The 17,306-nt window shown below is 47.7% G+C and overlaps 1 protein-coding gene across 1 annotated transcript in view; it reads left to right on the top strand.

Moving 5' to 3' along the window:
• The window catches only part of Rgs9 (regulator of G-protein signaling 9), a 73,832-nt gene that overhangs the window by 41,415 nt on the left and 15,111 nt on the right, over nt 1–17,306 (top strand). The window contains exons 10-15 of the mRNA NM_019224.2: nt 6,458–6,487; nt 7,594–7,655; nt 8,461–8,574; nt 10,099–10,214; nt 15,683–15,770; nt 17,003–17,141. Of these exons, the coding sequence (NP_062097.1) occupies nt 6,458–6,487; nt 7,594–7,655; nt 8,461–8,574; nt 10,099–10,214; nt 15,683–15,770; nt 17,003–17,141 (549 nt within the window). The remainder of the gene's footprint in view (nt 1–6,457; nt 6,488–7,593; nt 7,656–8,460; nt 8,575–10,098; nt 10,215–15,682; nt 15,771–17,002; nt 17,142–17,306) is intronic.

The raw sequence follows: 17,306 nt of genomic DNA, 5'->3' as shown, positions 1-17,306 counted from the left end.
GTACCCCATCCAGCTCCTCCCATCACCCAGACCAAGTACCCCATCCAGCTCCTCCCATCACCCAGCCCAAGTACCTCATCCATCTCCTCCCATCACCCAGCCCAAGTACCCCATCCAGCTCCTCCCATCACCCAGCCCAAGTACCTCATCCATCTCCTCCCATCACCCAGCCCAAGTACCCCATCCAGCTCCTCCCATCACCCAGACCAAGTACCCCATCCAGCTCCTCCCATCACCCAGACCAAGTACCCCATCCAGCTCCTCCCATCACCCAGACCAAGTACCCCATCCATCTCCTCCCATCACCCAGCCCAAGTACCCCATCCATCTCCTCCCATCACCCAGACCAAGTACCCCATCCATCTCCTCCCATCACCCAGACCAAGTACCCCATCCATCTCCTCCCATCACCCAGACCAAGTACCCCATCCATCTCCTCCCATCACCCAGCCCAAGTACCCCATCCAGCTCCTCCCATCACCCAGCCCAAGTACCCCATCCATCTCCTCCCATCACCCAGCCCAAGTACCCCATCCAGCTCCTCCCATCACCCAGCCCAAGTACCCCATCCAGCTCCTCCCATCACCCAGCCCAAGTACCCCATCCATCTCCTCCCATCACCCAGACCAAGTACCCCATCCATCTCCTCCCATCACCCAGACCAAGTACCCCATCCATCTCCTCCCATCACCCAGGCCAAGTACCCCATCCATCTCCTCCCATCACCCAGCCCAAGTACCCCATCCAGCTCCTCCCATCACCCAGACCAAGTACCCTATCCATCTCCTCCCATCACCCAGCCCAAGTACCCCATCCAGCTCCTCCCATCACCGAGACCAAGTATTGCATCAATGATCATCCATAGGTAGGGCACTAAAGTTCTCATTCTTAGGATGGTCTCGGCTGATTTAATGTTCTATTGCCATCTTAAAGTTCTTTACTCTCAGGGCTGGAGAGATAGCTTGGTTGTGCAAGTGTGGTGTGTGCTTGTCATCTCAGCACCAAGGAGGCAGCAGCAGGAGTGTCCTGGGTCTCACTGGCCAGCCAGGCTATAGAAGTCCCTTTCTTAAAAAATATCAAGGTGGATGGCCTTTGAAGGATGACACTTGAAGTTGACTTCTCTCTCTCTGTCTCTCTCAGTCTCTCTGTCTCTGCTCTGTCTCTCTCTCTCTCTCTCTCACACACACACACACACACAAACACACACATACCACATATACACATACCACACACATACACACACACACCCCACACACACCACACACACCACACTACACATACCATACACACCACACTACACACACATCACACACACACACCACACCACACACACCATACACACCACACTACACACACACCACACCACACACACCATACACACCACACTACACACACACCACACTACACACACACACAACACAGCACACACACACAACACACCACACACACAACACTACACACACACATACACACACATATACACACACACCACACACACACCACACACACACACCACACACACACCACACCACACACACATTTCTTTGCTTGGAGAAGAAGCATTTTCATTCTGCACTTGGCCCTTCAAGTTGTGAGTGAGTTATCCTGCCTCTCGATGCTAAGGAAGTACCAAGTAGTCCAAATGTCTGCTCAGATGATCACTGCCTCAGATCCCACACCCTCCGACAGCTGCCTGCTCTCCCCTTTTCTGTGTAGTTTGCTCTAACAACTCCAGTTTCTGGATTTTCCTCTTTGCAGTTTCTGCCCTACCCCCACCCCTCCAGTGCCTGGCTAGGGTTCTCACCGTCCTCCTGGCCAGTGTTCCACATCACTTCTGTTTGCAGACTCCTTCCGGGCTTCCTCACCTCTAGGTCTCTACTTGTCTGTCTTCTGGCTCCTCTCGTTTCAACTGTTAGGGACCCAGTGCTTCCCAAGTCTAGCTCTGACCCCTCTAGCCTCCCTGGGCAATTTGCTCCTAACCTCTGAGGGCCATGAGCTGTGTAAACAAGTCTGTCTCTAATTGGGAAATCCCTGTAAGAAGAAAACAGCAATGCTGTTAGAATTTCGGGAGCCGAGAGTCGTCAGAGTCCTCAGGCAGAATATTCTTAGTGTGGGGAAGGGTATCCCTTTAAGTGGGAGTATGGGAATGGCTTCACTCTAGGAGAGCCTGCATCCAAGAGCCAAGTAGCTATATGTGTGCATTCCAGGGTTAGAAAAAAAAATATTGCTTCGTCCTATTCTGTCACCAGGCGGTTCCCTCTGAACTGCAGAGTGTGTGGGTGTGTGTATTTTCAATAACTTTAGCATGATGTTTTTTTATGACCTTTTGGCTAAGTAATAATAATATTGATAGTGGGTTTGCAAGCTTAGCAACCCAGAAAACGATTCCTAGTTAAATTTGAATTTCAGATGAATGGTGATAGTGTCTTTAAGTATAACTATATCCTGACTGTCGCCTGGCACAGTATTTCATCCTGTAATAAGAGTTGACTTCGCACACACCCTGCCTGTTTTAGATCCAGCAACAGCGTGCTTAACCCTAATTAATGGCCATTATACATTGAGTCTCTGCAGTATAGCCACTGCCTATGTAAATTATCCCATTTAACCACTCTCTTGTGTTCCTTTTATAAATAAGAAACAAAGGCTTTAAGATGCCAACCACTCCCCCTCCCACCTTTTCGAGATCATATAACCAATAACATACAAAACCAAGATTTCAACTTTTGCCTGGACCCAAAGCCCACACGCTTCCTCCATTTATTCCCCATTCACAGGTCAGATCCTCCCTTTAGAAAAGTCTAGAACCTTTTCCCAGCGCTGCCTCATTTTGCACACGTTTCATTATGTGTATGTCTCCGTATGCACCCGGGGTACATGCGTGTCATTCCTGAGGTGACTAATCCCAGGGACAAGTATGTGTAGAGCTAGAATCAAAAGCTGAGATTTGCACAGACAAACCGAGGTAGAAATTAGGATGCCCGGGCTTCAGCCGGATCCTGTCATAGGCTGAGCATAGCCAACTCAAAAGTCTTCCGAGTGCCAGCATGACGCCACAGGTGGCACAGCTTACACTGATAAGCCTTGTTTGGGCTGGCCGTGGTGGTGCATGGCTTTAATCCTAGTACTCTACGAAGTTGAAGCCAGCCTGGTCTACATATCAAGTTCCAGATCAGCCAGGGATGTATCATAGGACCCCAACTCAAAGCATACAAAGTTTGCCTTATGCACAGAATTATTGAAACTATCCCATAAAATTATGCTCAGGTTATGTGCAGAAGGTATAGATGAATGTAAATTGATTTTCTCGTTAGACTTGGGTCCCGTCCTCTAGACATCACGTCTCGGTACATTTCCAAAGATCTGAGAAGAAAAATCTGAGGTCAGAAATGCCCCCACGTTAGAGAGCACATTGAAGGCTGAACCCCAGAAAGTTACTGGTAGCTCTGGGAACACCACAAAAAACAAAAATGACACACCAGGGACAGAGTTCTGAAAAGACTGTGAAAGCAAAGAGAGTGAGTGAAATGTAAAAATTGTTAAAAATCTGAGGATGGAGACAGTGGTCCCACGGGCAAATACATGAATCCATCAGGGAGAGCAGCAGAGGTAGGAACAAGCGTGTGCACACGGCTGTCATGTCCAACAGCTCCCTGTGGGGCCTAGAGATGGCCGGACAGACAGAGTCCTGCTCCTTTCTTCTGTGTTTGTGCTCTGAGCCCCTGGGCCCCAGGGCTGGCTGTGGGGCAACAGAGGGTGGTAAGTTTGATGTGGGTCCTAGGATCTCTGATACCTAAGATACTGGCGGCCGGGCATAGAATCAGCTTCGGACCGGTCTTTGCATCATGACTGTAATGAGTTGTGTTTCTGTGCTTATGTCTCATCTCATGGCTGAGGCTTTCATTCTCTTTGTTTTAATTATAAATTAAAAGGCAGGACATTCATTCCATCCAGCAGCATCCCTAGGTCAAGGCAAAGGAAGGCTGTGTTTGAAAAGAGCAGGCAAGGTGGAGAGGGGCAATGGACCCAGTGACTCTGTCTCTCACGGCTCTCACTCCTCAGTCTTGCCTATGGCAGAGGTGCATTCAGGTTTTGGCTGAGCCAATGATAGTCCAGCAGCTTCTCCGGCAGGGTATTAATACCAACAACCATCCAGAGCTTTGGTCTCCTCAGCATGGAATCAGTCATAAAGTCTTCCCCCTTTAAGCTTTTTAATAGTTCAAAGGAAGTGTGAATTGCTTTGCATTTGCCGAGGGCTAATCAATGTGCGAGTGTCCAGCTCCCTCTTCCAGCAGAGGTCCTAGAGCGTTAGACAAGTATCTACTTGAACAGAACTCTAACAGAGGCATCTAATTATGCTAGATCTGAGTCCAAGTCTACACTGGTCCCAGGGTCCCTTCCTATCTAAAATGTATGGCTTCTAAAATGAAGCCCTGTGTTGAGAGGGAACTGGGACAAGGATGAATGATAGCCAAGCAAGCATAAATGTGATTGCCAAGACTACATCAGCGCTTCTCAACCTGTGGGTTGCGACCCCTTTTGGGGGGAGGATTGTCAAGTGACCCTTTCACAGGGATGGAATATTAGATATTCAGCATGTCAGATATTTACATGACAATTCATAACAGTAGTAGTACAATTCATTACATTATGAAGTAGCAAAGACAATTTTATGGTTGGGGTGGGGGTGTCACCACACCATGAGGAACTGTATTAAAGTGTCCCAGCAATAGAAAGGTTGAGAACCACTGCTCTAGGCTGACTGCTGAGTGTTTCCAGATGATTAGGAGAAAGCTTATAAAGAGTCTACCTTCCTAAGCTCCCAAGCACACCTGTGCTTCTGAGCCAACGGAACACTGGCTCCCTTCACAATGTCTGAGGAGAAGCAGGGTCCTTCTAACACATGAAGATTTGCTTTAACTCAGCATCATCTATGTTAAAAGGCAGGGATGATGAGGCTAGGCTTGCAGGATTAGAGTCAGCACCAAGCATCCCTTGGACATAACCACATCTCAGAAAACCAAGACGGAGATGTCTCACGGCCCCAACCTCAAAGGATTACGTGGGGCAGGGAGGTGGACCCAAGAAAGCCTGCTTCCGTGGCTTGTAGACTGAGAGATTTCGGCTGGAGAAAGACAGGGAAGCCTGCCTTGGAGCCATCCTTTCCTTGTATTCACTCGGAAAGTCCAGAGAGAGAGAGAGAGGACTCCCTGTGGCTGATCCCCAGTGTGAACGTGAACTTGCTTTGATAGCAAGGGTATGGGGCTCAGTGTGATCTGCCCACATTACGGGCCACCGCTTGAGACTAGGCAGTGGGGTTTATTTTTACTTTTAGTCATGTGCTTTGGTTTTAGAAACATGGCTATGTTATTTTTTTTTTCAGTTCATGATGTCAGTCAAATTGTTATGAATGCCTGAGAGTGAATCTCACAATCTATTCAAAGCTCCTCCTGGTGAGAAAAGAAACACACGTTCAGGGTCCACACTGGTTTCTCAAAGATAGAGAGAGATCTTTGTCCCTTCTGCTATGTATCGGGGTGCGGTGGCTTCCAGTTTGTCAGCTTTTATCTATCTTGTGTGTGTGTGTGTGTGTGTGTGTGTGTGTGTGTGTGTGTGTGTGTGTATGTACATACTCTCCATGTTGCCTTTGGATTCCTATTGCTATGACAAAACACCACGACAAAAAGCAACATAGGAGGGAAGGGCTTATTTTCATCTTATGACTCCTGTGTTAACAGCCCATCTCTGAGGGAAAGCAAGGCAGAAACATGGTGGCAGGAACAGAGGCCATGGAAGAGTGCTTGTTTCTATGGGTCGCTCAGCTGGCCTTCTTATACACCCTATGGCCACCATCCCAGGGGTGCTGCCTACATCGGTCATTATTAAGTTAAGGAAATGTCCTACGGGTTTATCCACAGGGCAGTTGTATAGATGTACTTTCTCAATGGTGGTTCCCTCCATTTAGATAAGTCTAGCCTGTGTCAAGCTGACAGACAAGCAAACACATGACATATGGTCGGTTCTCTCCTTCTGTCTTTAGGTAGGTTCTAGGGATCAAACTCAGGTCGTCAGGCCTGCAGTGGTAAGCACTACTGAGCCATCATCTTAGCCCAGGTTACCCTCTTTAGCTCCCATTTTCAGCTCTTTCTATAGACAGAATGGGAGAGTGCAAGGCCAACTCCAAACTTCGTCTTTAATTCACCCTGGGTTTTAGGAATAAAGGTATCGTGGTTTGCTATATTCCTTCCCTGGCCACCCATTCTGCTGTTAGTCTCCATTGGTGGCACAGAGCAGGGCGGAGGTGGTAGAGACGATGGCAGGACGGAGAATCCCACCTTTTAAGTATGAGGAGAGGAGCCGTTTTCTCACGGGCAATGATTTTTACTTTTCAAATGGACGTTTGAACCGTAAGGATTTAATGGCACTGATTTAATGGCTTTTCTTCTTTGTTTTACAGAAACAAACAGTCACTGCTGTCAGAAAGGAGGTAATTAGTCTCCCAGTTCCAACGAAGCTTGACTTTTAAAAATCTTCTAACAAATTATGTGTGCTGTGGCTCCATGGTTCACCCTTAGTAATGAAATAGAAGCCATGTGTAATGTTCAGACAATTGCTTCCAAATCAATGGACAGAGAAGGATCCTTGGTAAGGTCAGAATGGAGCAGATTCTGAGACTCGGGATGGGAAACGTCCCTTGAAGCCACACATCTGAGGGACGGTCAGGGAGGACTGTGGGAGTGAAGGCTGTACATCTGTAAACTGGACCCTGCTCTTACAAATCCACTGAGAACCTGAGCAGGTGACAAGCTATCTCCTTTGGCCGGTTTCTGCAGGACTTCAACATATATCTCTGTATCTCACTTCAATACTCCTTTGGACATCTTTGCCCTCCAGCTGTTGGCTTTTCTCAAACTGACACATGATGGGCTGAGGAAGAAACTGACTAGAAGTCCGAGCTGTGAACCTGAGCCCTGGCTTAAGGATGTAGATTACACTGTTGGTTTGGGTAAATGACTTCCGGTCTTGGATCCCTGTGTAATATCAGAGTTAATCGTACTCAAGGGTAGGGAGCCGGAGATCGTACTGCTTATCTTGTTGCCTGGCCAAAGCAACTGAAGAGTGGAAAGGGCTTATCCTGACTCACAGTTTTAGGGGATACAGTCCACCATGGGAGCGAGCGGGGATCACAGCGGCATGGCACGAGGCAGCTGGCCACAGGGCATCCACACTCAAGAAACAGAGAGACATGAATGCAGCTGCTGACCAGATAACTTTCCTCTTTGTCCTCAATCCTGGAGCCCAGCCTATGGCCTGGTGCTGTTCACCTTAAGGGTGGATCCTCCCCTCACAGCCCAATCTAGAAATCCCCACATAGGCACCCCCAGAGGTCTGTCTGCCAGGTGATTCCAGAACCTGTCAAGTTGAGAGTCACATTTAATAATCACAGCCATCAGGGTTGGGGATTTAGCTCAGTGGTAGAGCGCTTGCCTAGGAGGCGCAAGGCCCTGGGTTTGGTCCCCAGCTCCGAAAAAAAGAACCAAAAAAAAAAAAAAATTCACAGCCATCTTCTGACAGCCGTCTCTGTCTTTCCAGATTATGTATTACCAGCAGGCCTTAATGAGGTCCACAGTGAAGTCTTCGGTGTCCCTTGGAGGGTACGTCCCTGATTTGTCCTGCTAAATCATGAGCGATAGGTGTGTAAGAGAATGTCTGCTCTGAGTCAAACATGACAAGCCGCATGCAGACTGACTTTAGGTTCCATTGAGCCGTATTTCGTCACCGTTGACTTCCAACATTAGGTTAGGTCTCATAAAAAAATCTTCCGATAGCCTTTACGCCTTCTCAAATTAATAGTTTTTGAAAGTGAGACATCTTTCCTAAAAGCGTTCCTGCAACTGTGGGCAGAATTCATGGCAGGAACCCGTGGTTCTTCCTTGCGCACAGATAAGAGCATTGTCTCTGCCTCAGACACCAGGACATGCATTAACTGGGAAGGCCTCACTTAGCTTGAGGTCAAAGGGTTCCAGTAGTGCATTGAAGTTCCCAAACACAGGCGTTCTTGGTTCCAGAGGTGGACTCCAGAAGACTGGTGACCTTGGTTTGTCTATGGCAATTGCAGATGGACACCAAGACACAGACAGACGAGTCAACTTTGGAATGTAGAAATGTTCCTATGGCATGCGACAAACCTGTGTTTGAATGAGGAACAGAAAATTGCTAAGGGGGAGAGGACTGGGAGAAAGCAGAATTATTTCCCAAGTACACTAGGACAGATCTTTCCAAATATTGTCCCATTTCAGGGGCTGTCCCACGTTTTTTTTTTTTTTTTTTTTCTGAGAAGACGGTAATAGGATTATAACTAAATCAATACCAGAAGAGAGGGCAAGTCAATTACTCCATGCAGTTATCTGGTCTCTCTGGGTTGAGTATCTAGAAACCCCCTTTCTATCTGCTTTTCAGAATCGTCAAGTATAGTGAGCAGTTCTCGTCCAATGATGCCATCATGTCTGGCTGCCTTCCAAGTAATCCTTGGATCACAGACGACACCCAGTTCTGGGATTTAAACGCCAAGTTGTATGTATTTCGAACGTTGGGATTTTAACAAATCTGGTGTGTGTGTGTGTGTGTGTGTGTGTGTGTGTGTGTGTTTGGCAAGTGTATGCGTGTGATGTGTTTGCGTGTGTGTATGAGTGATTCATGCGTGTGGGTACCTGTGTTCATGTGTATGGAGGCCTTAAGCTGATATCAGGTGTTTTCCTTCACCCATCTATATACGCTTTATTTACTGAGTCATGGTCTCTCACTGAACCCATAGCTCTCCAGTTCTGGCTAGTCTTGCTTTCCCTGAGGATTCTGTCTGTGCCTCCTGAGGGAGGAGATTACAGGCGGCTACCACACCTGCTAAGTTTTTTCATGGGTTCTGAAGACCCAAAGTGGTCTTCACACCTACATGGTAAATACTTATCCATCTAGCCATCTCCCTAGCCCAAATGTGTTTATTTTAGGGTGGTCTGTGGTACAGTTGGTAGACAGCCAAGAATTCACGAAGCCCCAGATTTGACCCCCAATACAACTTAACAGTGCACGCCTGTAACCCCAGCACCTGGGAGGCGGGGGGATCAGGCAGTCAAGGCTCTTGGGTTACATAGCAAGTTCAAAGCCAACCTGGTATACAGGGGGCACTGTCTCAAGTTTGAGGGTTATTTTTTTTTTCGAGTTGTAATTCATATGTCATACAATTTACCCATTTAAAGGGTACAATTAATTTTTTGTTATATTGATGGAGGAATGAAATCTCTACTTACAACTTTTAAAAATAAATCTGCACCCGTTAGCTGTCTGTGCCCCCAAATATCCATTCCCTGAGCTCCCCTTAGATGATCACTAGTCAATCCCTTTTCTGGTTATCTGCATTCGCCTCTTCTAGATGTTTCGTGCAGATGACATCATAGGTTGTGTGGTTTTTCATTAGGCATTTTTCGCTTCCTGCTAAACTCTCAGAGTTTATCCACACTGTAGCGGAAGTTAGCATTTCAGTTCTGTGTCAACGAAGCTCCCTGCGTGAATGCGCTTCCCGCACGCCCATCTGTCTGCGGAAGGACATGTGGGCTTTTCCCAAGTGGCAACTATCGTGACCAATGCTGTCACAAGCATTCATGTACGTTTAGGGTGAAAGGGAAGCTTGCTGAGTGACAGGTGCTGACTGGGTAGCTGTGACCGCAGCATCCAGTGACCAGTATATCACTGGAGTTCTAACCTGGCTTGAAGGTGGCAGTCTGACCCTTCACAGATTGTTTTAGGACCGGGATCTTTTCCCTTGAAGGTTTTTGGGACAGGGATCCACTGGGTTGTGACTCTTCCTCAGCCCTGGGAGGCCAGGGGACTTGGAGGCTTTGTCCTCCTAGTAAGTGGTGACGTAAATTGTGTCTATACAGAGGCCAGGGGCAGAGCAAAACTGAGATCAGGTGGAGACATTGGCCAACGACCTCATGAAGGTCGGTAGAGGTTGATACCTATCAGGAAGGTTGGTAGACCTGTCTATCACTCCCACCCCTGTCTCCCAAGGAGTGCCACATTTACCAGTCAACATCCTTGCAGGGTGGAGGTCCCAACCAAGATGCGGGTGGAGAGATGGGCTTTCAACTTCAGCGAACTGATTCGAGACCCCAAGGGCCGGCAGAGCTTCCAGTACTTTCTCAAGAAGGAATTCAGTGGTGAGTTCTCTTTTCCTCCTTTCCTCCCTCCCGTCCCCTCCCCTTTGTCCCTACCCTACCCTCCCTCCCTCCATTCCGACATCCTCTTCTCTCTCTCCCCTTCCCTCCTCTCTGAGACAGGATTGCATGTAGCCCAGGCTAACTCTGAACTCTCTATATAGCCAAGGATAATCTTTAAGTCTCGATTCTTTTGGCTCTACATCCCAAGTGCTAGAACAACAGGCACGAGACACTCGACTTGCTGTTACGGGGTTCTGAGGATTGAACCCATGGCTTGGTGAGTGCTTGGCAAACACCCCAGGGACTATGCAGCCTCCCCAGCGTTATTTTTTAAAGCTATTCTCCCTTTGATGGCCAGCCTAGACTTTTAGGAGTTCCGCAGTAGGCACCTCCATATCTTGTGAAGGCTTTGAAACAGGGTCTCTTGCTTTTCCAGAAGTAAGAGTTCAACCTGGACCCAGACCTTCCTTGTACATGGACTCAGAAAGTCACTGTGTTCTGAGGTAGGGATCAGGGCAGGGGAGTGTTACATCCTCTCTACAATCTCCTTAGCCTCATTCACAATTGCCGGGGCTCCATCCCTTCTCGGCTTCCCTCATTTCGTTGCCAGAGTTCCTCTAACCCACTTCCCTGACCTGTGGTCCTCTACCCTCACTCAATACAGCCTCAGAGGTCAGAAAGCCAAACAAGTGAACAAGCTAGTTTCCCAGTTTCATTGGAAGCCCTGTTGCCTTTAGCTTCAAAGTTCTGCAGATTCAACTCAACCATGCATATCATCTCTCTCTCTCTCTCTCTCTCTCTATATATATATATATATATATGTATATATATATATATGCCAACATGTATGTGTATACCATATGCCCATATGCATGCAGTGCCCATTGAGGCCAGAAGGGGCGCCATATTCCCCAGAACTGGAGTTAGAGTTGCAAAGGGTTGTGAGCAGCCATATGGGTGCTGGGAATTGAGCCCAGGGACTCTGGCAGAGGAGCCAGTGCTCTTAACTGCTGAACCATCTTCCAGCCCAGCACAGATAGCTTTAAACTCCTGTATACCCGGACTCAGGCCAGGAATGCCTTTTTAATTGGATTGAGTTGCAGTAGCTCTGGTCTTGAAAGCTCCCCAGGTGGTTGAAGTGTAACCTCTTGCCCGGGTTTCTTTCGAGCCTTCAGAGGATGTGGACTTCAGTGAAGGAATTCTGTCTCCCAGTATCTCATGCACTGAGAAACATCCAGGAGCATAATGAGGTCAGATTAGAACCAATTACACATTCAATTTCTTTGCCACTTTCACTGACATATTGGCTTTTATGGGATTTACTTCTCTGTCTGTCCAGGCCCATCACCGGGGAGCTTCATGACTGGGTTTGAGATTCCAAGGATTATTACCCTAAAGCAGTTAGTCTGGGGACCTGCTCCTGAAGCAAATCATACTGGATGTGCTTTGGTCCAGATGGCGGCCCCATACAGAGCATTGCATTAGAGCATGGCTTGCTGTAAATCATTCTCCCTAAACAAGCCTAATTCCGCAAATGTAATAACCCTCGAAAAGATGGATGAACAGGAATGGGTTCCTAAGCTCCCAATGACTAAGTAGAAATGTTGCCATCTAGTGGACAGTAAGTAAAATAGCATGCTGAGCTTCAGCTATCCGTCTCTTGATAACAGCAAGAATCTAGAAAATTTTCCTTGCATCTCTGAAACTATATTATATAGCCAGTCTCCTGAGGAGACTCAGAAGGATTCATGTATGAACAGGGAATAGAAACCATCGGTTTTCTTATTTAATTAAAAACTTAAAATTTAGGTCTGACCCGTATGAGATTCACCCCCCACCCCCACCCCTTTAAATTGTAGTTTCATAACTCAAGCTATCCTGAGGTCCAGATTCTCCTGCCTCTGTCTTCCAAGTGTTTGTTGTTGTTGTTGTTTGGGTTCGAGACAGCAGGTCTCTGTGTAGCCCAGACTGGCCTCAAATTGGCGGTCTTCCTGTCTCAGTGCCTGAAGCGTTGGAATTGTGTAGCCCACACCCTGGGCTCAATCCAGTGACTTTGCTGTCTTGCTTGGTCTTCTGTGTTCACTGAGCCATGTAGCTGCCAACACTAGCTAATTCTGTAACAGCTCAGGGAGAAACACCTTACCCACCGTAAGTAATTCCCAATTCCTTCCGCACCCACTCCTCTCCTTCAGTCTCTGTGGATTTGGGATTTCCGAATTCTCTTGGGATGGGGACTGTACAGTGTGGACCTTTTCTTACTCCGCCTTCTACACTCTTCCATTGTCTGAGCACAGCGCCTGTATTCACCCACCCGTTAGTTCGTGGGGGTTTTAGGTTTTTTTTTTTTTAACTTAGGAGCATGGGTGTTTTGTTTGCAGGTATATATGTACTCCATGTGCATGTCTGGTACTCCTAGAGGCCAGGAGAGGTGAGCAGGCCCTCTAGAACTAGAGTTATATATAGATGACTGTGAGCCGCCACATGGGTGTTGGGACTTGAACCTGGGTCCTCTGAAAGAGCAACAAATGCTCTTACCTGGGGAGCCCTCTCTCCAACTCTTGAATTTGGATTGTTTTGGCTTTGGGCTTTACAAATACTGCAGTGAGCATTCTTATCCGTGTTTTAAGGCGTAACATTTAATGTTTTGAAATGAGTGTGTATAAATACTCCTTGTGTGCATGCATGCATACGTGGGTGCTTGAACACTTGTCTACCATTGAGTGTAGAAGCCTGAGAGATTGACCCCAGGAGTCCGCTTTGGTTTTTCCTCTGTTTTATTCATCAGGTCAGGGGTTCTCAGTTGAACCCAGGTCTCACTGATATGGCTAATCTGGCTATCCAACTGTCTCTACCTCCCCAAGGGTAGGATTACAGGCAGACTCCCATGGCCACATTAATTTTTTTTTTTTACTTAGTAAAAAAATGTGTAACAGAAAAAGTTACCATATTAACCATTTGAGTGCACTGTCTAGTGAGCAACAAGTGTATCCACATTTCCAGAACGTTTTCATCATCCCAAGTTGAAACTGTGTACTTAACAACTAACCTCCCATTCTCCCCATCCCCCACCCACAGTGACCACCATTTCACTGCATGCCTTCCTGAGTCTGACGATTCTAGGTTTCTCATGCAAGTGTAATCATAGGATTAGTCCCTTTGTGTCTGGCCTGCTTCACTTAATATAACCTCTGACCTACTCGGCATGCTATGGCCGTGAAGAGACACCACACCACAGCAACTTGTAAAAGAAAACATTTAATTGGCGCTGGCTGACAGAGGTTTAGTCCAGTACCATTATGGTGGGGCGCATGGTGGCATGCATGCAGGCAGTCATGGCGCTGGAGAAGTGGCTGAGAGTTCTCTCAGGTAAGATCTCAGTCAGTCACTGGATTGGCAGTCAGGAGGAAGAGAGTGGCTCTGGGTGTGGAATGGGCTTTTTGAAATCTCAAAGCCGATCCCAAAGACACACTTACTCCAACAAGGCCACACGTCCTAATCTTTTCAAATAGTAATGTGCCCTGATGACCAAGTATTCAACTCTAGGATCCTACAGGGTGGGGTGGGGTGGGGATGCGGCAGTCTCATTCAAACCACCACAATGTCTTCAAGGTTCATTTACGGAACACCGTGTTCTAGCTTGTTTTCTAGAAGAGGGACTGGGCCCTCTTCTATAAATAATCAATCAAGAAAATGGCCCACAGATATAGCACAGGCCAATCTGATTGAGGCAATCCCCCCCACACCCCCTTCTCTGAGATCCCCTCAGATAACTCTGGGTCGTTTCCAGTTCGTAGCTGAAGCTAAGGGATTCGTTCATGGCAGATGTGTCTGTATTCCACAGGTGCTCCTCCTCTGTTTACCTGTTGTTTTTATGAATCATTGCTCGCTTAATTTAGTTATAAGGGATTAACTTTCTGTAAGCAAGGGGTGTGGACGTCGGATCAATAGATTACTGAGGAAAATAATTGGCCTGTGATTTCTGTCCAAAGAATCTTTGCCTCAGAAGTTAGGGGGCAAATTCTAGTGTAGAGTTATGCAGCCTCTACCAGTCTGACATAACTGGGGGTTTTCGGGAAATACTGTGGAAGTCGAGGAGAAGGTCCTCTGGTCTATTAAATGGCACCACAGCACTGCAGAGTGTGAATGTGTAGGTACAAGTATACACACACACACACACACACTCACACAGACATACACACACAAATACACACACACTCACACACACATACACACTCTCACACACTCACACTCACACATACACACCCATACACTTGCACATACACACACTCACACACACTCACACACACACTCACACACACTCACTCACACACAGACACACACACACTCACACACAGACACACACACACACTCACACACAGACACACACACACTCACACACACATACATACCCATACGCTTGCACACACACACTCACATACACACACTCACACACACACTCACATACACACACTCACACAGACATACACACACACACTCACACAGACATACACACACTCACACACACTCTCACACACACACTCACACACACACTCACACAGACATACTCACACACGCACTCACACTCTCACACACACACTCACACACACACACACATACAGGCACTGTTACTTGCTTACTGATGATACCATATTTATTTTCTCTGGTAGAATTGATACATGACATCATTAGAATGTTTGTAACAACACACCCTAATGCTTTTTGGGTTCAGCCAATCACTGGAGAGTGAATGTGAAATTGGGAAGGTATTAAGGATCTGGGGGGTCTTTTTTTTTCTCTCTCTCAGTCTAGAGGAGCAAAATCCTTCTGATTCTCGTGACACTAAGTGCCCCTATTAGCCAGGCATCTTCTAAGCATCTGTTATCAGCTTTCAAACAGTCCAAGGACTTTTGGGCCAGCAGGCAGAAGTCACGTGAGCGTGAGACTCAGCCAGAGTGTAGGAAGCTGTAGAGAGGAGTCCTACATTCTCATGAGCCTGTGTGAACTGTTCAGGAAGTGTTTGCCTCAGCTGACTTCTCGGCCAGAAAGAATATGGGAGCCGGTAAGATGGCTTGGTGGGTAAAGGCGCTTGCCGCTCAGCCTGATGATTTCAGTTCAATCCCTGGGACCCACAGGAATGGGTTGTTAGGACTTGTGCCTGGAGGGCAGAATAGCATCCACACGGTGAGTGGTTAAGTGCTTTACGCATGGTGGCAGCCAGTCCAGTTTATGGCAGAAGAGACTCATGACCAAACCATTGCTGGGACCCAACAACCCCCCACATCCCAGAAGTGAGACATGGCCCCTTCTCTCAATCAACATGTAATAGTTTGATGTCCCCGTGCTCAGTGACTCGACATGAGGGAAGATGCTCTCACCAAGTGAGTGGAGCCCACCTGACCTTTATCTCCTCTTCCCTCCACTCATTTCCTGCCCGGCTTTCATTTTCATGAGCTGTCTTCCTTATGCAGGGGAGAACCTGGGATTCTGGGAAGCCTGTGAGGATCTGAAGTATGGGGATCAGTCCAAGGTCAAGGAGAAGGCAGAGGAGATCTACAAGTAAGGCCTGACAGAGTCTTGGTGAAGCTCCAACTCGTGCATGGGGAGGGAATGAGGATTGGGGGAAGTCCCATAACCTGGTGGCTGGCTGGGCTCTGGGATGCGCTACGCCATAAATGCCTCCCTGATGTTTGAGGGGTTTGAGGGTTTTTCTGAACTAACTGAGTTGAATGGAGGAATTTTCCTATTCTCATGGGTGTGTGTCGAGGGATTATGAGAGCAAGTCATAGCAATTAGTGTGTGTGTGTGTGTGTGTGTGTGTGTGTGTGTGTGTGTGGTGGGGAGGGAAGCTAGGGATAATCTGTTTCACAGGCTATCTTAGACACAAGAGAGTGAAGGGAAGAGACATCTCCATGTGTGAAATAGTGATTCCAGTTTGGGGTGCAAGTGTGAACGGGTCTCATTCTAGCCTCCACTCACCTGCTCTAGTAACAGTGTGGGTCTTTCTGACCCGTAGCCTGGGAGACATCCCTGTGCCAAACCCTACACAGAGCTACAGGACTTGAGAAACTCAGCCTACCTCAGGGTTGCTGGCTCAGGGTTGTTAAGGTGGTCACACCATGGGAGCTGGGGTTATGGCTGCCCACCCTCTCGAGTCAGCATTAGAGATTCATATCAAACTTGTTTAGCCTGGGCTATGGGAGAGCAGAGGTTCCAGAATGCCACTTTAGAGGTGTCTGTACCTAGCTTCAGGTTGGCCCTAGGGTGGAGGTGAGAAAGGCGGAAGGTTAAGCGGTTAAGCTCAAGGTGGACTTTTTAAAAAATATTTAATTTTTATTTGTATGTGCACGTGTGAGTATGTGACTGTGTGTGTGGGGGGGGGTTGTCAAGGTTTCAAGGTTCAGAAGGGGGGTCTGGATTACCCTGGAGCTGGAATTACAGGCAGTTGTGAGCCAGCCAGTACTGGTTCTGGGTATTGAACTCTTGGTCCTCTGCAAGAACAGTTAGTGCTCTGTTGAGCTATTTCTCCAGTCTCCTTAGAAGTTGATTCTCCCTTAAATTGCAAAGGCCTCGGCCACCTCAGTCCACCCCTCCAGCTTCTGGCTCTCTCTTCTAGAACATGAAGGTTAATTATTCCATAATCAAGTTGGCAATGGTCATAGCTGGCATTTGGGAAAAGCTGACTGACATCCAAAGTTTAAACTCTTCAGCGTCTCCTGAAGTCCGCGTGGGCCTTTTGTACCCGTGCACCTCGGGTATCTCCTTTGATGGACATTTCCCTTCCCCTGAAGGCTGTTCCTGGCACCGGGTGCAAGGCGATGGATCAACATAGACGGCAAAACCATGGACATCACCGTGAAGGGGCTGAGACACCCCCACCGCTATGTGTTGGACGCGGCGCAGACCCACATTTACATGCTCATGAAGAAGGTAGGCAGGGGGCGCTGAGGGTGCTCAGTGGCCAAACCCATTCACAGTAACCAGGAAAGCTCCTTAGAGGTGGGAAAGGGGAGGTGACATGGATACATGTGGATACTTTGTTGCTAGTTGTATGAGACAAGACTGCCCGCTGTTTCCTCTTCTCATCCACCAGCC

Source organism: Rattus norvegicus, chromosome 10, assembly GCF_036323735.1.
Source record: "Rattus norvegicus strain BN/NHsdMcwi chromosome 10, GRCr8, whole genome shotgun sequence".
In the NCBI taxonomy this organism is placed as follows: domain Eukaryota; kingdom Metazoa; phylum Chordata; class Mammalia; order Rodentia; family Muridae; genus Rattus; species Rattus norvegicus.
Note: the sequence above shows the minus strand (reverse complement) of the source record. Positions and strands in the feature narration are given on the sequence as shown.